Below are 26152 nucleotides of genomic sequence, written 5' to 3' on the forward strand. Positions count from 1 at the left end.
AGAAATGCAGTTTCTTCTATCAATAAACCTCCCATATATTTCTTGATAGTTTCTAAATTTATTTTGCAAAGTGTCCCATATATCTTCTATCGTGTGTAAGACACTTATTGCAAAAGAACTAAAAAACAAAGGTTTTCTGTAAAATTATATCATACGGTTGCCAAATAGTTCTTTTATAGATTATGTATCTATTAATAGATAAGTTCGAATGATATCTGTCATACATAATACCATATTCATCATTTAACATTTGCCATAAATATATCACAATGATTTCATCAAGATTCATTAGTTTGGAGATATGTAATATCAAAGTGTTACTTTCTACACAAAAGTACGTTTATTACGTACATTGTTTGTGAAGAAAGTAAAACTTTGATATTATATCACAATGCTACATTATTGCAACGATTTTTATTTTGTTAACAGAAAGTGACATCAACTTCCTGATGAACATTGCATTAGATAAGTTGGCGTTCCTTCCCTTCAGCTTCACGTTAGATAGTTGGAGGTGGGGTGTTTTCAGAGGAGACACTCTTCCACAGCACTACAACTCTAAATGGTGGGAGTTACGGTAAGACATTGTAGGGACAACTGATGGATACAGGTATCTGAAACAGAGCCACATCTCTGAAACATTATAATTTAAGTTAAGTAGGTCCGTAAGCTTGTGACACTACTGTTTCGTTCGAATGTTTCCCTCCCTCCAATCCATTTTGGCGCCTTATCAAAATCAGCTCTCCAACTGCTCTTGATTTTAAATATACAATATCACTATATTAAACGTGGACAATATATACTGTTATCAAGGGCTGTCCTGAAAGAAGCAATTTCTTTAAGGCATAGCCAGGTTTTTGGGGTTACATGTATACGGGATATGACCGATTCAAACATTGCGGTAAATGACGTAATCCCCTTTGGTGTAGTACCTTCTTTTAGGTTATACGAGTTAACGTCAATAAGTCTAATTGGGGCATAGCTAAAATTACATTATATATGATAATTTAATATCATAGTTTAATGTCCAGCAAACGTTGCCGCTGATGCTTAGATCAAAGCTGGACCTATCAGCTCAATAGGGTTCAAATGATGACAAAAGCTCTAGAAAACACGACCGACAAGGTATGTCCCTGTCTGAATTCACTGTCTTGTACAGGAAATACTAATGAGCCCAGGGCAGTAATTGGTATTGGTAGCCTGATAAGATTGAAATCAGGCGTTTTTACGGGTTAATTGTATATATTCTTCAGGTGTAAATATCAGGGTGTTTCTCCACCTGTCGAAAGGACAGCGGAGGACTTTGACCCGGGATCTAAATATCATGTACCTTTCCAAGTATCTTATATAAGGTAAGTCAAGTGGTGTGTAAATAATTACTTTGAATTAAAACAAGACAGCCACATATATTTTAAAAGTGTAGAACATTTCAAGATAAGGAAAAAAATGAAATACATTGAGAGAAAAAAGATATTGATGAATACTGGGGGAAAAAAACACAAACATGTTTTGAGAATTTGAGAGGTTAACAAACTACGTAAACATTTCAAATACTGCAATTTGATAGACCGTTGGTTGTTTCCCAGGTATTTCGTGGCATTCATACTGCAGTTCCAGTTCCAGAAATCTTTGTGCGATGTCGCTGGGCACAAGGGTCCGCTTTATCTCTGTGATATATACAACTCAACTGCTGCAGGTGACAAACTCAGGTGTGTGTAGTAGCAAAATGTACTTATGACAATAAAGGATGTATTGATGACAGGCTACAGAGTGTGCAGGTAACACATTATGTGCTTTTATCGGACGATCTCAAACCTCTATGACCAAATAATATTTGCGAGTGATATGTTTTAGGTGATAAACTCATGAGTGGGAAGATGAGAATCTATGTTATTTGTGGGTGAACAGGATGGGTTTATCTTTGTAGTCTTGTCAACCTTTTTTACGTTTTCATGCATGGAAATTATGCTCGAAAAACTGCAAAATCAGTGAAATTGAGCAAATGCTCAACTTTGATGAGATCACACAGTATGTTTACGAATAATTATTACCTTGTACCTTTATAGAGAATTACTCAGTCTTGGGTCGTCCAAGTCATGGCCAGATGCCTTGGAAATCATGACAGGACAAAGAAATATGGACGCAAGAGCCTTTATTGAATACTTTCAACCTTTGACTGATTGGCTGAAAATCCAGAACAAAAATAAACGGTCGGGATGGACGGAGTTGTCGTGCCCTTCATCGACAACAGGATTAATTGACAGTGAGGAAGCAGGATGGGAATGGATCGAGCAGAATGATAAATTGTTTACCGATATCTTCTCCGAAATGGCAAATGCTGAATGGCAGTATGCTACCAATATCACCGATCATAACAGAAAAATAAAGGCAGGTTATGTTAAAGATAACTGCTATTTAAAATAAAAAATCCATTTAAGTCCTTTCATCATTCGTATTACATTCATTCCACCATAACGGCTGATATTGTAACGAAACATATTTGTATATCAAATAGTTTGTATAATCATATAAACGTTGCATGATTTGTAGGAGATCATTCAGCAATCCCAGATTGGAAAGTGCATTCGAAGGTTTATGCCCCTATTACAAATGTATACCGCGAGTGTGTCATATGTATTGACTTACGGCTAGGATTCAAATTCCACACAAAAAGTGCATTCAAGGAGCTTTCCGTAAATTGAAAAATGGACCGATTAAACGAGTCCAAAAACAGCTGTTTGTATTTTGTAGGTAGACACCACTTTGAAATTTGCAGAATATGAACAGGTAGCTGTTCAGAAAGCAAGTATGTTCGATTGGACAAGCTTTCAAAACAAGACCCTGCGAAGACTGTTTAAAAAACTTAATACCACCATTGGTATTAACTCTCTTGAAGGCAAAGACAAACTTGAACAGGTAAGTAGACGAAACAATGATTTGCAGATCAACACATTTCTAATTATATTTTGTCCATGTGTTTAACACATATTTCGATGGAAGTTACAACGAAGACACCGTCGTTCCTAGAAGATTATCCAGGTACCTTCGTTCTCAATAAACAATCTTGACAATTTTGTTTTAAGTAGAAAAACCACTTTTGACTCTAGTAGTTAATCCATGCTCTGACATTCACAGGAAAAGGTGGTTGGATTATGGAATGGTAGGTTGTATTGGATTATGGTTGTGTTGGTTTGCTATAAATGAGGTCCGGAATACGACTCTACTTCATTGTTGTTTATTCAAAAGGATGAGTTCACATATGAGCTGACGTCATAAAAGACAATTGGATACAACGTCATAATACGCCGTTAATAAGGTGTCCGTAGTTTGGCGCCATTACTCTAACTATTACATTTCTCGACATCCTCGGGGCCACAGAATGGTTTTAAATAATCCTTCAATATACAAGTTCAAATGTATATACACTTAACAATAACAATTTCCGACATTCTCGGGGCCGCACAATGTTCATCATATTATGAATAGCAATGTATAGACATACATGTATAAATTAAGTTGCGATTAATTAATTGTTCTCGATATCCTTATAATTGTCAATATGGTAAATAGTTGGAATATACACGATTATATATTCAATTCACACGCGTAAATCATTTTGTTTAACTTCCCGTTCATTTCTCAGTTTTTAGTTCGTGATCGTATTATAATTGTCACTTCGCGTTGTGTTTTTGTTTAAGTCTTTCGCTTCTCCGGATTCTGAGACCATCGACATTGTCACTAACTTCTGGGGGTACAGTTTAGTGATCGGTCTGTTTATCACTCCAATTTTTGTTCCTGATGACTGCTGCTCGGACTTGTCCATCTCGGCCTTCCATGAGTTCCTCCACGACGGCGAGCTTCCAGCCTACCCGTTTAAAATCCCCGTGGACTTGCACAATATCTCCGACCGTTATTTTACAGTCATTATTTCCAGATATACGATGGAACTCTCTAAGCGACGTCAATTACTCAGTTTTCCATTGTATTCAAAAGTTGTTTAGGATGCGTGATTGTCTCTTTATGCGCTCATTAACCTTAACATGGTTGATAACACTTGGCTCCATAGCGGTGTCGTCAGTGAACGGATAGGATAGGGACGTCAATCTTCGGCCGAATAGCAGTTTGGAAGGTGTAAGTGGTGCTGGGTTGTTTGGATTTGTTGATATGTAGGTCAAGGGGCGGTCATTCAGCATAGCTTTCGCTTCAGTGACGATGGTGTTTAGTGTCTCTATATCAACTCAAGATTTCCCTAATACTTTCTTAAGGGTAGTTTTTTTTAATCTAATTAGCCTTTCCCACCAACCCCCATACCACGGGGCACGGTAAGGGATGAATATCCACTCTACTCCATGTCTCCCAATTTCTTCTCAAAGTTTATCCGCTTGGCATAGTTTTACAAACTCCTCAGCTGCCGCTTTATACGTCGAAGCGTTGTCGGATATTACAATGCTCGGCAATGATCGGCGACTGACGCAGCGTAAAAAGCTAACATGAATGAATTGAACGTAAGGTCATTCACAAGTTCCAGATGAATAGCCGTCGTAGACGCGCACGTGAACAGACATAAATATACTTTTCGGTCATTGTTGTCGTGATCTTTAACAGTAAGCGCTCCGGTAAAATCCACTCCAGTCACAGTGCTCCTGGGGCTGTTTTCCCAGTGTGGCCATTTTGAATCGTCTGTAAGCCAGTTGAGTCCTTTCCACCAAAGTGTATTATCCTTAAATTGAGCTGCGGAAATGCCACGCGTGAGAAGATCTGCTGAGTTGCTGTCAGTTAGGCAATATTTCCATGGAAAGTGTCCCGTTTTCTCCTTGATTTCCATCATGCGGTTAGCAACAAACTGCTTCAGTCGTTTACTTGATGAAATCCAGCTCAGGACGATCTGGCTGTCGCACCAGAATATAATGTCATTAACTTCAATGCTTTTTTTGTATGTGTGAAGCTAGAGGTGCTCCCCTAACTGCTTCATTAACTCAAGTGGCTGTTGTGTAATAGGACGAATGGATGCCACTCTGTTCCTCGCCATAAGAAGTGTCACTTGATCTGGTGTCTCTAAGTATGCGCATGTTCAATACGCTCGTTAGCTGGCATCTTTAAAGATGTGTAGTCGTAATTTTCCTTGTGTTGCTGACTGAAGGGCTCCAGGGATTTGGATTTTCACTATTTCCTTGATGACCCCCGAAAGATAGTTCCATTGCGTTTGAACATCAGTAGGTAGACTTTCATCCCACTCCTTTGTCTCCTTCCATAGCGTTTGCATGAGCATTTCCGCTCGCACAGTTACTGGACTCAGTAATCCCAAAGGACCGAAGATTTTCGAAGACTCTTGCAGTATGGCGCGCTTGGTAACCTCCGGGTGTGTATGCGTTCCGAATTTGTTTCCTTGATATTGCAATGTGTCTTCTTCGACGTTCTAAGATCTTCACCAATGTGCCGTTGTCAAGTGTTCCTTCCAATTTTGCACGATCCTGAAGTTTTCCGCTGTTTGAGTTCCAGGAATGTAAATTGAACCCTCCTTTGCTGAGGAGATCTCGCGATTCTTCGTATAATTGTAGAACTGAACTTTCATTTTTGAAACTCATGAGGACAATGTCAACATACAAATCCTTCTCCAAGATCTCTGATACTTCGCTCGGGTTGTCCTTGAAGTGCTTTAAAAGCGTTGCGTTCAAGATGAAAGGCGAACAAGTTGCTCCGAATAATACTGCCTTGAAGCGGTAGGAGATGAGAGGACTCGTAGGGTCTGTAGGGTCACTCCACCAAAGAAAACGTGTAACATCACGATCATCTTCATCCAGTTCAATCTTTAAAAAAGCTTTCTCGATGTCTGATGAAACTGCGTATCTTTGTAGCCTGAACCTTATAAGTATTGCGGTTGAATCGTTCATTATCGGTGCATGAGACTCGAGACATTCGTTCAAACTGGTTCCTGTTTTTTTCTTTACAACTACAGTCGAACACAATACGAATAGGTGTTGTTGACGAATCCTTGTGAACAGGATGGTGAGGGATGTATTGGATTTTCTTTCCGTCGTTTTCCGTGTCTGGAACTTTCTCTTTGAATCCACGCTGTTCTTGCTCCTCCATTATGTTGCTGTAATGTGTCAGTAAGTGCGGTTCTCGCTCCAACCGTCTGACTACACTTTCCGTCCTATGTTTGATAATCTCGTAGTTTGTTGGTAAGAAACCAGATTCCTGTTTCAACGGAAGTTTTGCCTAGTACTTTCCATCATTCAATGCTATTGACGTTGCTCCGTACTCCTCAATCGTTCTGACTTGTTTCGGCGTTTGCTCGTCCTCACTCACACCTAGCGATTCAAGTTTCCAAAAAGTCTACACCCTCTGCACTGTGGTTGATCAAAATGTTCATGATTGATGTATTCATAAATCCCATTGTTGAGGTCAACATTGTAGAAGCATTCGACGTATCGATTGGACCCAATAGCAAGTATCCGATTACCTGATCTTGCACTATGTCCCAATATTAGTTTGCTCCAATCAGAAGTGATATGTTGAACTTGTCATCGTTTGAGACTAGGTGCGCGAGCGGTAGATTTTTTTAGTACGGCAACAGTAACACTTTACTCCGGGCTCTGATCTCTATAGGTGTGGTGATCTTTGGTATAATTACAACCTCCATTGGAATTCGGTCACCATTATAGGCTTCAACAGAAATGCGCGCGGTCTTCAAATGACGTGCATGTTGTTCATTGCCTCCGAAGGCAGCTATCCTAATGGAAATGGTTCCTACGCACTCATTCTCTAACTTCTCGGCTATGTCTTCAGTTATAAACGAATTTTGCGCACCTTTGTCGAGAAGAATGTTAGCCAAAGTGTTCTGATCATCTGACCATACTGGCGCTACTGCGGTTTTTAGTAGGACATCTGAGTGTGTGGTGATGGATGTAGAATGAAGCGCTGAAGTTTTCCCTAGTTTCTCCTCTTTCTCGTTACTCCTTACGGAATTTGTAAATTTAGTACTGGATGGCTGAGGTCGCTGTTGTTCTCTACTGGTATGGTGTTTTTTCCCGCATTTCCTGCACTTGAACTTGTAACGGCAATCAACTACTTTGTGTGACCCGAAACAGTTAAAACACATGTTCTTTGCCATTACATTATCAACGCGCACTATATAATCTGTGACATTTGTGCATTCATTTGGCGAATGTGAATCCTGGCAAAACAAGACTTTCGGTTCTCGGTGTTTGTGGAATGTAAGGCTTGACCCTTACCTTTAGGTGGTTTGTTATCGAAAGTTCCCGTTACAAATGATGCCGTTGGTACTACTTCCGGTTCCGTTTGTCCGGACTCCAAAATGCAAACCTCCTTTCTGATTGCTTCACGCAAGGATTGTAAATCCCAGTTATCGTTTCCGTGGTCTCTCGTAATGTTCCGTTTTAAATCGGGCGTTAGTTTATTTTTGATAATCGGAACGGGAAGTGATCCAAATGATGACTCACATTGTCCTAACGAATTTAATCCGCGAATGTAGGACTCCATTTTATCATAGGTAGCAGAATACAGTAGAAATGGCCCGACTCTGATAAACAAGGCACATGTCGAGGAAATGTAAACACAGCGGATTTACCCTACACAACACATGTATACATGTATATATATTTGTAAACTGCATTACATTTACAATACATNAACCCAAAATTTGACCCCCGCAACTAGTAATTTTTTTCCTAAGCTCTGTCTGAAATTAAAGATTACCTACCTGGTTGCAGAATTATCTGGGTCCCAGTAAAATTGTAAAACTTCAAAATTTTACCTCCTGTAAAGCTAGCTTTTCATGTGTACGCACCCTTTCGTATTATGGCCAAAATTTTATTCTCGAACCAAAGAAATCTTCTTTCTTTTTTACAAATGTGAAGCTCACATAGCCCACTTTATCATGCTTATACCAATTTTAGTACAGTTTTATGTTTATAATTGTTTTACATATTATTATACAGGGGTTAGCCATTTAACAAAAATATCACCCATGGCCACAACCCTCTACTGTACACTGCTACCATAGAATGATATGAGGCCACTAGCGTTGGATCGCGGGACTGGGATGTTGATAAGATTTTCCATGTACGCGTTTTTGACTTGATGTGGTTGTCCAAAGCGTTGTATGAGGATATCAATGGCTTGCACACAGTTATCAATGGTGAGGGGTAAACCTTAAATACACTGTGATGCTTGACCATGTAGCTGGACTTTGATGTAATTAAACTTCTGAATTTCCGTCAAACTAGCGTTGAAATGAATGGTAGATTGAAACGAATCCCAAAATGTCCGCCATTGCAAAATGTCCCCACTAAATGTTAGAAGGTTCATCTTGGGAAGTTTGTTGAACTCGATGACAGCTGATGGCCAACGGGATTGAAACTGGAATCTGACTGATTCGCATTCACTCTGTCTACTCTGGGGGTACAATTCTGGACGTGTGGGGTGAAATTCTGGGCGTGGGCGTTCAACACAGATTGGGTTGTTTGATGAGGGTGTGAAAAAAATACTTCGTGTTCACCAATGGATGCCTTGATTTCGGACAGTTTGTATTCTAAATCGAACAAATACTCATCTGTATCGACGATCTCGTCTTCTATGTTCTCCTCCTTAATTTGTAGAATGATCTTCTCGTTGAGTTGTTGAATAACTTCCTTCTTGTCCGACAGTGATCCCAAGACTGTGCGGACAGCTGTTAGGTTCTTTGATGAAGTGAAGTCCTCTAGTTTTGTCAGTAATCGAGTAATAGTGCTCTTGTTTCCGGCTCTCACTTGTCTTAGTTTGGACAGCTCCATATTCCCTTTTGTTACGGCACCAATGTATTGGTTTATGGTTGTGTTGGTTTGCTATAAATGAGGTCCGGAATACGACTCTACTTCATTGTTGTTTATTCAAAAAGATGAGCTCACATATAGATGACGTCATAAAAGACAATTTGATACAACGTCATAATACGCCGTTAATAAGGTGTCCATAGTTTGGCGCCATTACTCTAGCTATTACATTTCTCGACATAGGTTTACCAGGACAATTATGTATAAAAAGGGTCAATCTGTACTCTAAAACTTAACTGACTGCTGGTACAACCTGACTGCTGGCATGCGATTACATGTACCTTACTTTATATTTCAATTTCTATGTATTCACAACACTTAATGTGACGTGTGATAACGTGTTGTCGAATTAAGTGACATAATCAACCCCATACTGAAATAATATCTTTCGTATTAATGACCGATATTTAGCACACATTCTGAGATTTCAGTTGAAATTCAGAAAAAAAGTGAATACCGACGTGTATAAACCAAACCGTTATTCGAACTCAAAATCGATGATATAATGATGAAATATAAACAAAATAAAGGTTTACATTGATACGCTTGAACAAAATACAGGAATGGTATGTACAGGTAATCCAGGAGGGTAAGCGTCTTCAGTTCCATCGACCTTATTCGTTAGTCAAATCTAAGCCAAATCCACGTAATGACGCTTTCTCAAAGGCGGGTGAGTGAAACCACTATACGGTAAGGCGTCATAATGAGCATCAATATAAATGTCGACATTCACGTAGTTCAAGGAAATATAATTTTTTCCCAACGAGATCATGTTTTCAACCATAGAACGTCTCCATAGTCTCCGTCGATGTGAATCTCAAACTCAAGCGTTGTAAGGTTACCCGTCTTCACAGAAATTGCGATAATGTAAATTAGGTTGTTGTAAGAAGCAGCGTTGTAACTATAAAGAAAGGATAAAGTCCTAATACAAAGCTCGAAATCATACTGCTTAGGAGTAAGCCACCCCTGTTAGTCATGATATGAGTAAAGCTCGAGGTAAACGGCTAATATAGGAGAGTCTGTCGTGTTGTTTATTTTAAGTTCAGTGGCTACGTGCGGTCGACTTGGGAAATAATGTTCTCCTTTTATAAAGATGACACAACATCGATATATTTGACAGTAAAAATTAGTTGTTTTAATATATTTGTAATCTGTTAGCATAAGTGTTTCCATTAAGTCCCCCATGAGAACGAAAACTCGCCAATTTACCGAAATATCTTATCATAAGATGTGAAATAATCCCAACCATAAAACGTTTTATATGCCTGTCATGTCATGTTTGTAGCATACAATGGTTGGTTCCTGTTCTCTGACTGTTGTCATTTTATTGTCGCGAGTGTAAGCAGGGGTTTGATAAATATAAGCACAATGACCTGTGCAATATATGCACATATGTCTGTCTATGATTGTGTATATATATGCTGAAATAAATGTATTTGTACATGTACTTGTATGTGTGTGTAAGTGTGTATGAGGTGTGTGAGATGTTTCCTTCGGGAGTTACTCCCCCATAGCCTTGTGTTAATATGAATTATTTTGTGTTATTTTTTTCATTTGCAACATGTCTAAAATATTATGTCTCCTTGTTTATTCCACTTTGGCCATTTGACGGAGAGAATTTATAAAGGATTTGCCTGTTATTCAATCCAATTGACTACGACATCTTGTCAATAAAATTTGATGAAATGAAATGAAATAAGTACAATGTTGATTATAGTGAAATTGTGATGTAAATCACACTGTGCAATCTACCTGTACTGTCAGTTTTTGTTCAGCAAATTGTATTATAAAGAAGGCTTGTGAAATAGCGATGACGATATGCAAAGAATATATATGTTTTGTCACTAGGTAGGAGATGATGGTAATAGAGGAGGTGGAAGAGCCGTATTGACGTTTTTATTATTATATTTTAGCACAATTCAATAATCTCCGAAATGAAGGCTATCACCAGTAAGGCCAACGTGTGTCTGTCAGATGGACAGTGTCATCAGATCATGCCAGGTAAGTGTTAAAGTAAGGCTTAATTTGTGTAGTGCCACAGCGAGGCCAAGGTGTATACTGTTTGAATTATAAATCAGGAGGGATCATTCCCCTGGTTTAAGGTTCAATTATAGCGCTAGAAGCTCTAATTCACACCTTTCATGTAACAAATATTGTCTTGTTAAACTGGCATGAGAATAACCAGTTCATGTTACGGGTTATGTTTGGTGATGTATTTTTTCTAGATTTCTCGCCTAACTTATGCTGTTCTATCAATTTCTCATGATGAATAGGTCTCACTCAGGTCTTTTCCGAGTCCCGTAACTACAGCCTGCTGACTGAAGCCTGGAGAAAATGGCGGGATGCGACTGGGCGGAAAATGAAGGATCTGTACAAAGATATGGTTAACATTAGCAATGAGGCCTTCATGCAACTAGGTACGACATACTGTTTTTCTTAAAAACTTCTTAGATGGTATGTCAATCGTTCTTTCTATAAGTTTTGTTTTTAAATTTGAGATATATCAATATTCAAATAATAAATGCATATGAAATGCTGAATATAAAACAGAATTGATTACTTGTATGCTATTTGTATGTGAACAGAATGTAAGTTATATTGTAGATTTGATTAAAAACACATTTTATTTTATATTTTAAACTAAGGATATGAAGACACTGGAGATTACTGGAGATCCTGGTATGAATCGCCAACATTACAGGAAAATTTAGAACAACTGTTAATGCAGTTAGAGCCGCTATATAAAAATCTTCATGCTTATATTCGACGGAAATTACGGAACTTCTACGGAGAAGAACATTTCCCTGCCTCCGGCCATGTTCCTGCACATTTATTTGGTAAGTCAGAAAAAATGTTTTTAAAATATTTTAACTAGTTAGTGTCGTCGATAGAGCTATTTCACTTTCAGTGCATTTCTCTCAAACTTTATGCAGGTATCAATTATGCATTAGATGTGTTTGTGTTTCAGAGTCCAACGTTTAAATTCACTGTTGCACTACTAAAATTGTCAAACAATGACATCTATTGTACATGGCATTAGGGTATAAATGTCTAACATGTTACATGTTGTAGGTTCTATGAGATTTGGAAGAAACCACACTCTGTGTATTTTGTAACAATACCTACAACGAGTTCTGTATGGTCGAGATATATTTTATGATTATAACCCGTAAATATGCACAACTTAACTTGTATTTATAATAAGAAAGTACGTGCAAAACATTGTTTTGTCTTAACTAATGATCCATCCGACCATTTACTCTACCACACATTTATCGACAGTGTTATTATGTTGATTGACATTTGGTGATTTACCTTTAAATGTATAAAGGAAACATGTGGGGACAACAGTGGAATAACATATACGACCTTGTGGAACCTTTCAAGGGCAAATCCAGTATGGACGTTACTTCTAGGTTACAAAAAATTGTGAGTAACAGTTGACTGTTATCATACACACTGACATGAATATGTACAATTTAACTATCTTTATCTATATAAATCAAGTAGGTGATACTATTCAATCTTGGTGCATTATAGGAAAGTTAATTTTAGAACAGAAATGATTGTGGCATTTTAAATTAAAAAAAAAATACGTGACAAGTGGATACATGACATTAATTGATGGGTTATTTTTCTGATTTATGCCTAAAAAAAATCTGATTTATGCCTATGTTTTTTTATGTATGCCTATGTTTTTTTTCTGATTTATGCCTATGATTTTCAGGGACTTAAGCCGTTGAACCTGTTCAAGGTTGCGGAGGAATTCTTCACCTCACTAGGTCTTCTAGAAATGCCACAATCATTTTGGGAAGACTCTATGATCGTTAAGCCTGAGGATCGCGATGTCATGTGCCACGCGTCTGCCTGGGATTTCCATAATGGCAAAGATTTCAGGTAACACAAAAACGACCCGGTGTATCGATTACCAATATTTTAATACAGTTATCATATCTCTTCTCCCTATCGAGGAAGACTTAATGTAAAATAAATAAAAATAAATATATGATATTCAACGGAAAACCATTAAATAATCTGTGTGTATTTCATTTTGCAGCGTATTTCCCTATTAAACACTAGCAAAACTCTCGTATGTTAGCTATGATTGTAAACCATCTGTCCACATTGATGATGTCATTATGATTGTTCGTAATCGTAGATATTCTGCAAACCACAGTCCAATCGTAGAATTTGTACACTGTAAATGTTATTAGACGTAAAGGCGTACTTTTAATGTATATATTTAACTTTGTTTATATTTAGCATTCATAATCAATAATCTACAGCGCGTTCAATACTTATAACAATTGGTAGAACATATGCTTTCACTTTCATAGTCATTTAGCTCAACGAATTTGAATGATCACACAAAATGATAATATCCGTGTATGTCAGAATATTTCATTAATAGACGGTAAATCGGGACTCTTTCGCCCATCTTACCGGTAAAGTCTATATCACCCCTGTGTTTATAAAATAAAAGCGTAACGCTAATTAAGATTAACTATGCATTAAAACTAAAAAGTAAAATAAAAGGCATTGTTTTATGTAGAATTAAGATGTGTACAAAAGTTGACATGGAGGATTTGATGACTATCCACCACGAGATGGGACACATTCAGTACTTCCTACAGTACAAGGACCTCCCGATATCCTTCAGGAACGGAGCAAACAATGGTTTTCATGAAGCTGTCGGAGATGTCATGGAACTTTCCGTCTCAACACCAGAACATCTACGCAAAATCGGTTTCCTTGACAACGTTGTACATGATTCAGGTCTGTATCGTTGTAAAGGCATTATTTTAAGATTTAAATATTAAAATAGTTTGAACTGGGACTCTAGATCTCAAAACAAAGACAGTAACCACAACCAAAATGAATAAACTTGTGTACAGTTAACGCTTATTATAACAGGAAAAGTTAAATATAAGCAGTCAGTCATTCATAAATGTATTGTGGACCTTTGCAATCTGCATATGCATAACTTAAAAAACGATATCCTGATTGTTCAAGCCCACATGATAGTTATCACTTTATGGACGTTTTCTGTTGGTGTTTAGTATTTGGTATGATAGTTATCACTTTATGGAGGTTTTCTGTTGGTGTTTAGTATTTGGTATGATAGTTACACTTTATTGAAGTGTTCTGTTGGTGTTTAGTATTTGGTATGATAGTTATCACTTTATGGAGGTTTTCTGTTGGTGTTTAGTATTTGGTATGATAGTTATCACTTTATGGAAGTGTTCTGTTGGTGTTTAGTATTTGGTATTATAGGTATCACTTTATGGAAGTTTTCTGTTGGTGTTTAGTATTTGGTATGATAGTTATCACTTTATTGAAGTGTTCTGTTGGTGTTAAGTATTTGGTATGATAGTTATCACCTTGTGGAAGTTTTCTTTTGGTGTTTAGTATTTGGTATGATAGTTATCACTTTATTGAAGTTTTCTGTTGGTGTTTAGTATTTGGTATGATAGTTATCACTTTATTGAAGTGTTCTGTTGGTGTTTAGTATTTGGTATGATAGTTATCACCTTATGGAAGTTTTCTTTTGGTGTTTAGTATTTGGTATGATAGTAATCACTTTATGGAAGTTTTCTGTTGGTGTTTAGTATTTGGTATGATAGTTTTCACCTTATGGAAGTTTTCTGTTGGTGTTTAGTATTTGGTATGATTTTCTTGTTGCTGTTAATAAACAAAAAATATTTCAATTCTTATTGTGTGCTTGTAAATTGCGATTGTTTTCAGATAGCGATATCAACTTCCTAATGTCCATGGCCTTGAAAAAGATAGCGTTCCTTCCATTCGGATATATGATCGACCAATGGCGTTGGAGTGTTTTTAGTGGAGAGACAACTCCAGAAGAATACAACGAAAAATGGTGGCAGCTAAGGTGAGTAAAATCTATATGCCGTTAAGATAATGAGATTCCGCTTACCGACTTATTTCCTACAATGAATCGAAAGCGGCGACTTATGTGGGGCCCATTTAAATCGGGTTTTCTTTGTTTCTTCCACTAGAAAGATACGCAGAAGAGACAACAATCGATTGCTTTACGCATTGCAGAATTTGGAATCTGTTATTGTACTTTCCTTCCTACCTACTCTTTCTAAACGTAACACTCCAAAAATACATGTAACAGACACTGTAGTTCTTGCTTGCATTAACGTAGCTGCTACGTTTATCTAGAGCGTCGAATAATGATCACGGAAGTTTGAAAATGTCTCGCATCAGCAATGGTAGTTGTGGAGTGTCTTGTTCTTAATCAATTATTATTTATACTCATGTATCGTCTTTGCCTTTGCAACAGCGTAAGGTCATAGTGGTAAGGTCAATGTGTGGTGCTAAACATAACACCCGGAACACATGTTAATATGTATATTAACATCGATATGCAGTAACAAGCAACTATTTTATATAATAGGTGTAAATTACAAGGGATGTCGCCTCCAATCGCTAGGACTTCAGATGACTTTGACGCAGGGGCCAAGTACCACGTCGCGTCCAACACTGCCTACATCAGGTGAAAGGTGTATTTGTTATGTGATTAGAATGTTATCTATTGAACGCTTTGTCCAAACATCAACAATTAGGAAATGGGAGGGGTGGGGCAGTTAAGTCAAAATATGTTGGAAGTTCTTTAAATAACTACTTACTGTTGTATAGTGGGCCCTATTCAAATGAAGGGGACCTCATGTTCAAATATCAACAATTAGGAAATGGGAGGGTGGGGCAGTTAAAGTCGAAAATATATTGGAAGTTCTTTAAATAATTACTTACTGTTGTATATTGGGCCCTATTCAAATGAAGAGGACCTTCTCTCTACCTCTTAATATTGTTACCGTTTCTGTATGTTGAGATGGGAGGATAACAAAACATTCATGTGACTTAAACGTTTAAAATAAACGTTGCAACAGTCTTTTTGGCCTACAACATGTATTGATGGGACTTAAATGGTCTGTTTTAGGTACTTTATTAGTTTTGTGATACAGTTTCAATTCCATAAGGCCTTATGTACTGCCGCGGGGAAAACAGGTCCTTTACACCGATGTGACATCTACCAGTCAAGAGAAGCAGGTAAACTCTTAGGGTAAGTGAAATAGTATATACTTCAATATGCTGGAACACAAAAATACTTCACCTTAAAAACAGGCAAATATACACTTCCTTATACTTTTGATCATCAATTAGATTAGTTAATGTAGGATAACTTAAATCATCCGACGGGAAATTGTAATAGCTGAAATAGGCCACTGTGGGCCATTTGTATATGTCCATTATAAGGCAGTTTCACCACGAGTGACTTAGTGATATTAATAATAATGTAGTAGTCATATAATTTTCGCAAAAGATCTAACAATTTCCAGAACTCGTTCAAATTATTGTATTGCACGAACAATAAAATATAGCAAATAGGACGAAAATTATTTCTTGTAATTGTAATGGTTCAAGAGATCTAACTATGTTATTGTTGAGTTATTGACAGTATGGTTAATAAAGGACGAGTCATGATATATATTTGATATATCATTGACAACATGTGATACTGATTAGATATCTCATTGACAACATGTCGTTTTTATTAGATACATCGTTGACAACAAGTCGTATTTATTTGATATATCATTGACAACAAGTCGTATTTATTTGAGATATCATTGACAACAAGTCGAACTGATTATGTATATCCTTGAAAACAAATCGTACTGATTAGATATCTCATCGACAACATGTCGTATTTATTTGATATATCATTGACAACATGTGGTACTAATTAGATATATCATTGACAACATGTGGTACTAATTAGATATATCATTGACAACATGTGGTACAAATTAGATATATCATTGACAACATGTCGTTTTTATTAGATATATCATTGACAACAAGTCGTACTGATTATATATATCATTGACAACATGTCGTACTGATTCGATATCTAATTGACAACATGTCATACTGATTAGCTATACCATTGACAAAATGTCGTATTTATTAGATATCCCATTGGCAACATGTCGAATTTTTTAGATATCCCATTGGAAACATGTCGTATTTATTAGATAAAATCAATGACAACAAGTCTTACATATAGGATATCTCATTGACAACATCTCGTTTTTGTAAGATATACCATTGACAACATGTCGTTTTTTTTTAATATATCATTGACAACATGTGGTACTGATAATATATCTCATCGACAACATGTCGTATTTATTTGATATATCATTGACAACAAGTCAAACTGATTATGTATATCATTGACAACAATTCGTACTGATTAGATATCTCATCGACAACATGTCGTATTTATTTGATATATAATTGACAACAAGTCGTACTGATTATATATCTCATTTACAACATGTACTGATTAGCTATACCGTTGCCAACATGTACTGATTCGATATCTAATGACAACAAGTCAAACTGATTATATATCTCATTGACAACAAGTCGTACTGATTATATATATATTTGACAACATGTCGTACTATTTCGATATCTAATTGACAACAAGTCGTACTGATTATATATCTCATTGACAACATGTCGTTTTAATTATATACATCATTGACAACATGTCGTACTGATTTGCTATACAATTGACAAAATGTCGTATTTATTACATATCTCATTGGCAACATGTCGTATTTATTATATATGTCATCGACAACATGTCGTATTTATTACATATCTCATTGGCAACATGTCGTATTTATTATATATCTCATTGACAACATCTCGTATTTATTAGATATATCATTGACAATATGTGGTACTATTAATGTCTCATCGACAACATGACTTACTGAATACATATTTCATTGACAGCATTTTTCATTGATAGCATATCTTACTGGCAACATATTTGACAATTTATCATATGTACAATATATTTGATGGACGATATGAATAGCTGATTACATTGGCGTTACGCAATGTCTCTGAATAACATTATATGTATTGACAGCATATCTGATTGAGGTAATTTCAGATTGACAACATGACTCGCTGATACATATTAAATCAAAACTGTTGTGTTATTTTTTTCGGATATACAGAGATATGTTGGCAATGGGTTCATCGCAACCTTGGCAGGAGGCCATGGAAAAGATTACAGGTCAGCGAGAAATGAATGCTGAACCACTGATGGAATATTTCAAGCCGCTTACTGATTGGTTGAGAGAACAGAATCAGAACGATACGATTGGCTGGACTGACGAGTGTCCTCAGGACGAACCAGAGCTAATCAACGATGCTGAGTTAGCCAAAGAATTCCTTTTGAATTATGACAATGAGGTACAAGAAATGGACGCATTCTATATGTCTGCCTACTGGAATTACGTCACAAATATCACTGATTACAACCAGCAAAAACAGGTAGGTATTTACAAAGTTCATAGAACTCATCTGACTACATGCGGCCTTTATCAAGACATTTGTTCCATTCCCTTTTTGTTTCATTCAGTGATATTATGCCAATCAACAAGTTAGGGAAGTTACTTTCATACACTTCATATTTATAAGATTTTCTACAGCAACGAAATATCAGTATGCTCATTGGGCAAGAAGTACAATTTTACCCTAATGTAAAATGTTTAAATAAACGCCAGCTTTAACTGTTGACAGGAGTCAAATGAGCTATGACGATTAAAAGCTTTGAAAAATTATTTTCCTCAGTTTAAAAATGTCTTTATTCAACAACCATATAGTTGTATATATTGTTTAGGCCTGAAAAGACAAAAAATATTACGACTCCATAATTTCCCTGGGGTCCTGCCTATACTTTGACGACACTTAGTCCAATGTCATAACTAGGAAACGGCGTTACCAGTTTGGTTTTGCAGAACATGCAGAAAATTGGACATGGTTAAGGGGGCGTTACATGGGAAGAATATATATCCGCTACATATAGCCATATAAATAAATAAACGTGTCTTAGTGATATTTCTTCATCGTTGATCCTTAGGATTTGACATTTGCGTTAAAGCACATGTGCCACAAAGATGGCAGTTTTAGCGTTTAAGTCAGTTCCTTGAAAGTTCGTCAAACTTAAATATTTTTTTCTAGAAAGAATAACTGGACAAAGATAATTAAACCCTAACTGGAATAGAGATCTTGAAAGCCGGATCCAAAAATACTGACAAAATATTATCATTGAACGTATTATTGCATATTTTCTCCATATTACTTAAGTACATAGGGGAGTGACACAGGCCCTCTCAGCTACCTTTTAATTGATAATTAAAGCAAGTTTATATCAGATTTATTTTTTGTTTTTAATAGGTTGAGGCAAACCTTATAGCATCAGATTTCAGTAGAAATGCTGCTCTCAATGGTTCCTTGTTCAACTGGAAAACTTTACCCGACCCGCTGATGAGGAAACAGTTTGCCAGTTTAGTTGACAAAGGTACCTCCTTAAAAGACAAAGAGAAGACCAAGGAGGTACATAAGCTTGGTTATGCAGATATTTATTTTAACCTAAATATTATATTTTCATATAAGTTATAATGAGGTTACTGTATGAACACACTGCAGTTTCTAAATGCTGCACAATGAGATTCCTATATGATATATATCACTACATGTATATGATAAATTTAATTTAATTATCTAATAATATTCATATAAGATTTCTATATGATCTTTGAATCATTTAAGCTACACCGTATACAATATAATGTTATCTCTAGGATAATTTTACTTGAACAAAACAAATATTAATAAATGATGGTTAAAGTATAATGCCTCTTCTCTAGGTAATAACAGGAGTAATACCATACGATGTCGATATGCTATGCAATACGATTTCCGGATGATATATAATAATACTATATATGTATTACACAATAACATTTCGATGTGACAAAAATTATAAATTATATATATTAGACAGTTCCATTTTCTATATGCTATACAATGCAATTATTTCTTATACAATAATGCAACAAACTGTTTTATGCCAAACTGAGCAAAAGCAAAATGCTATTTGGACAATATTGTCATTTCTCTTACTATCGGGACATGGTATAAATTACAATTGTTGAAGTGTCAGTATGATTTAAATTCTTTGTTATTTACTCCCTATTTAGACAGAGCTTACAGCTGTTCAGAGTGGCGGAATTGGATTTAAATGAAATCTTGTAGACTGTTACACAATTATATATATTTCTACACCAGAAATTAGATTGTTATAGATGATTTAGCTGATGGACTGTTGGTGGGCGAATTCCCCTATATGCATCTCGAAGCCATGTTCATTGCGACAGGATTGATGTTGCTATATGAATGTGAATTTTTGCTTAACAACATTTTACAGCTCTGCTTCTAAACTGAATGAATCTATTTATAATGATTATGATAATAAACACTTAATGGATTTATGATTAACTCAGCGCAGCAACGTGATGGCAAAACTCAAATCCATTTACGCCAAAGCCAAAGCTTGCCTTACAAAGGACAGATGTCTGAAAATGGAGCCAGGTAAGATATGATGATCTTCAGTTAGGCTTTTGTTTGTTGATTTTCAAATTAGTTAGTTTTAGTAAAGTACCGATCTCTACCGCTTTTTAAAGATATCTCTTGCAAGTTAAATTATCCTGCAATGTTATAACACAGAACGTAACTTTGTTTACCACCTGATATGAGTAGATAATGTGTTACTTCCAGCAATCAATTATGCTTGTCCATCGTGAAATCTTATATGTTACCTATATATGTGTAGCGCTTGCGAGCAGAAATGTTGGTAATGGCTGTCGATGGAAGCCACATAATAACCAGTACTGCATATATGAATCGATGATTGACTTGCTAATACTTTGGCTACTCTGATGGTACCGTCTAGTTGATCTCGTGTTTGGTACAGTAAGTATGTAACAAAAGTGGAGTGATGAAAAGTGAAAACCAGCACCACTAACCTTCAACTTATGTCTTCCACTTATCGAGGGTGCTCGAACGGCACTGTGTGGTATGTTTTATATTTATGCGATTAGTATTGTTGCTTACATTTTTTCAAGATAACTATCAATACATGTATTACAAAAATGCTTTCATGTCTGTATTTTTGTATTTATCATTTAATTTATATAGTCTGAAAGGCCTTTGTTAATAAATATTTAGCTTTATATTGCACTGAAAAAGTTTGATTCAAAGTGGGTTTTCACTTATTTCTTAGACTTGAATGTGCTGATGGCAACGTCAAGAGATCAGGAAGAGCTTTTACAGGGCTGGAAGTCATGGAGAAATGCTACAGGGCCCAAAATGAAAAACCATTATGCTAGATTTGTGGAGCTAAGTAATGAGGGAGCGAAGGAAAATGGTAAATTTATAAAGTTATACTGAAGGAACTTTAGGCACATCATATATGTTAATCTTCACTTCGTTCTGGAAACATGAAATTTGATAGGGAATTTTTTTTTTTATTTACAATGGAAGTACAGAATTGGTTATGAAAAATACATAAAATTTTATACCTATTTGATGATTGCTATATTTCAAACAAATATGACATTACTACTCCATTTTGCTAGGTTACAACGATGTCGGTGAGTACTGGCGTTCCTGGTATGATACGCCCAGTCTCCGTGACGACCTGGTCATATTGTTAGACCGGCTACAGGTGTTATATCTGCAACTTCATACATACGTCAAGGGCAAACTGGTGACGTATTATGGAAAAGAGCATTTCCCGCGGTCAGGCCATATTCCTGCCCATCTCCTAGGTAGACTTTTATTTTAACGAATATAATTTTCATTTGAATCATCAAAAATCTTACACTTAAAAATAGTAGCTGGAAGCTTATCATCTTTTATGATAAGTAGTTTAATGATTCGATCATACGTTTTATAAAAAAAGGCCTTGATATATTGGAAACCCCTCCTTTTAAGTTGATCGAACTATTCCGACATTTATAAAGTCATATTGAATTCATCAAACAGTGCAATACGTTGATATGACACGAGCCTTTACACCAGTGTCGTATCAAATTATTTAACGAGATTGATCAATTCAATATGACGTGGACACGAATGTGAGAATCTATTATCACATAACATTCATAATTTGAAGAAAACAGTTTCAAACAGAATGATAACAGCTGACTCTATGAAGGTAAAAACTCCGATCATATGGTACTGTCGTTCCCGTAGTGCAAAGATGTTCAGGATATTTGTTCTATCTTCTTTTTTCATATTAAACAAATTTAACTGTAATGAAAATAATAATGAAAAAAAATAAATTATATTTAGATAACAGTTAATGTTACTTGTGGTACAGTTAACGTTATATGTGGTACAGTTAATGTTACATGTGGTACAGTTAACGTTACATGTGGTACAGTTAACGTTACATGTGGTACAGTTAATGTTACATGTGGTAGAGTTAATGTTACATGTGGTACAGTTAATGTTACATGTGGTACAGTTAATGTTACATGTGGTACAGTTAAAACAAGTAGTGGATACACTGTCGTAGGAATAAGTTCCGACGGTTTTGACCAATCGTAGCACACTTATTTTTTAGTAAACATGTGTAATACCATATATATGACATGGTCGTATGACAAAATAAAAGGGGTATGTTATGTGATAAGAAGTATTACCTTCGTTAGTACAATGTGGGGTATCCCAGTTGCTTGGTCTTTGCTTTTTTATAAGCACTTTGAAATTTCATTCTAAATCTCTTGAAACACAGCATAACAGAAATATATAGTTTTAATACTTAATTTGTACATTAAGCTGCTTATTTGTAGGTAACATGTGGGCGCAGAATTGGAACAATATCTACGATATTGTGCAACCATTCAAAGACAAAAAGACCCCGAATATCACCAAAACAATGCTTGAAAAGGTAGTAGTTTTTCTCGTCCTGTTATGTGAGACACAGTGCTCAAACTTATCTTACAGAACGGAAACTAGCAGAGATTACAAGAAAATTGCAGAGGGTCATTACAAAACCTATTGTGTCTATACAATCGCCCAACGACAAAGTTCAAACGAAGTTTAGTAATGTCAATTTTACGATATATCGGTTGGAATCACGTTTTGCACCTGCCTGACAAAAAAACTAATCAGTGTGTCGATCACCCTTAAGAAAATTGGGATGTCCTAGATGAGATATACATTACGGCTCAGTGTAAAAGAAGATATCCTCAAGTACATCTAGAGTAGGCGCTCTTAATTTGTAGTATAGGGCATCCCCATGGTAAAAAAAAACAACAAAGCAATAAAAAAATGAAAGAAATGTGACAGCAAATAATGACTAGTCCGCCTTTTCCAGCTTGGGTAATATTTCTGCATTATGGTCTTTTCTGTAACTATCGGCATCGATCGAAATAACCAATCGAATAATACTAAACATATCTTTACGTAAGTTTACATGTGTATATATATATAACAGGAATAGAAGTTTCTTTTACGTACCAATAATAATTAGTTTTAAGTTACAACAGTTAAAACCTATCATGATTAACTTGTGTTAGTGTAAACTTGACTGACTGTCCCGTTGTTCATTGTCACTTCTAGGTGTGATTGATACGTTCGTGCATATGAGTTGTGCATCGATGGCGGTAGAGCTAGTAAATGTATTACTCGAACTGTGTAAAAAAACAATGTTAGTAGCAGAAATGTATATAGAACACATCATAATCATTTCTTTAACTCCATTATCAACGGATACTATAGAGTTCATAGTATATTTTTATGCCAATACATGTTGTAACAATCATGACTTAGATACATTCCGTACAAGTTATTGGAAGATCAATCTTAACAGCTCTTTGCTAACACATATCTCCTGATTTCATTTTCCCAGAATATTACCGTGAATCAAATGTTCAAGTTATCGGAGGATTTCTTTGTGTCCCTCAATTTGTCTGCTATGCCACTGTCATTTTGGGAAAACTCAATATTGGAACGGCCAACCGATAGAAGAGATATGGTCTGTCATGCTTCCGCCTGGGATTTCGGGAACGCTAAGGACTTCAGGTAAGTTGCAATGTACGGTAACTACTATATAAGTATGTCCCCCTTTACATGCATATTTTTCTTTGAAGTACATACGACATGTTTATCTATTGGCGTCATATGTCAAACGTTTAGTTCGCTTTTACTAAACATATTCTTTTATAAGAAACGGCTATACTGGCCGTATTTCTTGACAGAAACCTCATAACTGCTTGCTTTCGACTATGTCGTTTATAAGTTCATCTGCAAGCAGATATAGTTTTACAGACACTCTTATTCTTTTTACAACAACGTTTATCCAGATTTATAATGTTTCACTGTGTTTTGTATTCAATATTTCCAGAATTAAGATGTGTTCCAATGTATCCCTTGAGACGTTCCAAGTTATCCACCACGAAATGGGTCACATTGAGTACTATCTGCAGTACAAGGATCAGCCTTGGCAATTCAGAGCAGGTGCCAACCCAGGTATAACGCTGAAACCCCATCATCTATCTGTCACGCCTATAATATCCTGTTTTACAAAGAAAACCGAAATAAATTATTACATCAAATTTACTAGCGCTTATACATTGAAACCGGTCACTTTTGTTCCTAGTGCATTTTGTATTGCACGCGTAGTGAAAAGAGGTGGTATACAGGTGAAAGCACTGTATTGCACTCAAGGTCACATCCATGTTTACTCCCGGTAATCTATCGTGTTAACGCGAGTTCACCACTGCGGTAATCCGCCAGGTTTTTTCCGTGTTACTTTCTGGTAACAATATCAAACTACAGATTTCAATAATAGTTTATTAAGAAAAAGGAGTTATGTCTGGTTACTTAGACTCAGTAGATGTAAATAAGATCCAGAGTACACTCTCCTGGATGATTTCGAAAATAACGAAAAAGTTTAAATCACTCACGAACAAATTATGTTATCATTTGTAGCTCACCGGGTCCGATGGACCAAGGTGAGCTTACGCCATACTGTGGCGTCCGTCATCCCTCCGTCAACATTTTCTTTAAACATCTTCTTTTTCTTAACCACTGATTGGAATTTAACTAAATTTGACTAGAAGTATCCCTTGGTGATGGGGATTCAAAATTGTACAAATGGTGGGGCTGACCCCCAAGGGGGCTAAGGGCGTGGCAAAATGTTGGGCTATATTGCTATAAACGACTTCTTCTTTAGAACTGTGCCATGGATATCGATCATATTTGGTCGGAAGCATTCATTGGAGGCAGGGATTCAAAATTGTACAAATGGTGGGGCTGACCCCCCGGGCAAGGGGTAGGGCCAAAAATTACTTGGAAATGGTTGAAATCCCGACCATATAACCGTATATACAATTGCTGAGTATAAAGAAAGGAATACACATTTGCTTCCAAGATGGCCCTAGGGTCTGACCTCACCCTTGGAGACGTAGACCCTGGGCCATAGCTTTAAAACGGTTGAGATCCCCAGCCCAAACCTATATATACAGATGTTGGGAGTAAAGAGACGAATGCAGTCATGATATGAGAATAGATCATGGGGTCTGACCGAACCCCTAGGGACCTAGTTTCTTAGTCACAACTTGGATACAGTTGAAATCCCAACCCTATAACCATATATACAATTGCTGAGTATACAGAGATGAATGCACATATGCTTCCAGGATGACCTTGGGGACTGCCCCAACCTTGGAGACTTAACCCCTCGGCCATAACTTTGAAACTGTTGAGATTCCCACCCCAAAACTATATAAACAAATGCTGGGCAAAAAAAGACAAATGCAGTCATGATATTTGAATTGATCCTGGGGGTCTGACCTCAACCCTAGGGACCTAGTTTCTGAGTCGAAGCTTGGAAACAGTTGAGATTCCTACCCCATAACCATACATAAAATTGCTTGGCATGAAAAATCTAATACAGATATGCTACAAGGATTGGTCTTGGGGTCTGGCATATTCCCTTGGATCTCATTTGGAGAATATTTTGCCATGATTGTTTAGATATCCAGGTGAGCGATACAGGCCCTCTGTGCCTCTTGTTTTAACTAGTGATTGAAATTGTTTCCACTTTCTTAGACTTTATTAAAAACAAAACGTTCAAAAGTACATATAAGCGACATTTTCCTTTCATTTGGAAAAACAGAAAAAAGTCTTTTAACAAACCAATGAGAAAGTAATACATGTATGTAGTTGATGTTTTTGTACTATTTGTGACTGTTTCAGGCTTTCACGAAGCAGTGGGAGATGTCATGGCCATGTCTGTTGTAACACCTGCTCATCTGCACAAACTGGGGCTCTTAGAAACTGTCGAAGAAGATTTTGGTACAGTGCTGATGTTTCATTTGTGTATAGCTTAAATTTGTTTGTATGATATT

The 26152-nt window shown here is 36.4% G+C and overlaps 2 protein-coding genes across 2 annotated transcripts in view; both read left to right on the forward strand.

The window, feature by feature from the left end:
• Positions 1-3998, forward strand: part of LOC110457181 (angiotensin-converting enzyme-like) — a 28554-nt gene extending 24556 nt beyond the window's left edge. Inside the window, exons 11-16 of the mRNA XM_021508333.1 lie at positions 430-574; positions 1251-1349; positions 1584-1706; positions 2064-2385; positions 2749-2913; positions 3696-3998. Coding sequence (XP_021364008.1) covers positions 430-574; positions 1251-1349; positions 1584-1706; positions 2064-2385; positions 2749-2913; positions 3696-3998 — 1157 coding nt within the window. The remainder of the gene's footprint in view (positions 1-429; positions 575-1250; positions 1350-1583; positions 1707-2063; positions 2386-2748; positions 2914-3695) is intronic.
• LOC110457194 (angiotensin-converting enzyme-like) overlaps positions 2817-26152 on the forward strand; it is a 49368-nt gene continuing 26032 nt past the window's right edge. Inside the window, exons 1-19 of the mRNA XM_021508355.1 lie at positions 2817-2913; positions 10745-10832; positions 11105-11248; positions 11477-11668; positions 12163-12260; positions 12559-12728; positions 13384-13607; positions 14577-14721; positions 15253-15351; positions 15796-15918; positions 17900-18218; positions 19125-19283; positions 20234-20321; positions 21013-21156; positions 21368-21559; positions 22589-22686; positions 23650-23822; positions 24145-24269; positions 26001-26099. Of these exons, the coding sequence (XP_021364030.1) occupies positions 10766-10832; positions 11105-11248; positions 11477-11668; positions 12163-12260; positions 12559-12728; positions 13384-13607; positions 14577-14721; positions 15253-15351; positions 15796-15918; positions 17900-18218; positions 19125-19283; positions 20234-20321; positions 21013-21156; positions 21368-21559; positions 22589-22686; positions 23650-23822; positions 24145-24269; positions 26001-26099 (2659 nt within the window). The 5' untranslated portion in view covers positions 2817-2913; positions 10745-10765. The remainder of the gene's footprint in view (positions 2914-10744; positions 10833-11104; positions 11249-11476; positions 11669-12162; positions 12261-12558; positions 12729-13383; positions 13608-14576; positions 14722-15252; positions 15352-15795; positions 15919-17899; positions 18219-19124; positions 19284-20233; positions 20322-21012; positions 21157-21367; positions 21560-22588; positions 22687-23649; positions 23823-24144; positions 24270-26000; positions 26100-26152) is intronic.

This window comes from Mizuhopecten yessoensis, unplaced genomic scaffold (assembly GCF_002113885.1).
Source record: "Mizuhopecten yessoensis strain PY_sf001 unplaced genomic scaffold, ASM211388v2 scaffold9035, whole genome shotgun sequence".
In the NCBI taxonomy this organism is placed as follows: domain Eukaryota; kingdom Metazoa; phylum Mollusca; class Bivalvia; order Pectinida; family Pectinidae; genus Mizuhopecten; species Mizuhopecten yessoensis.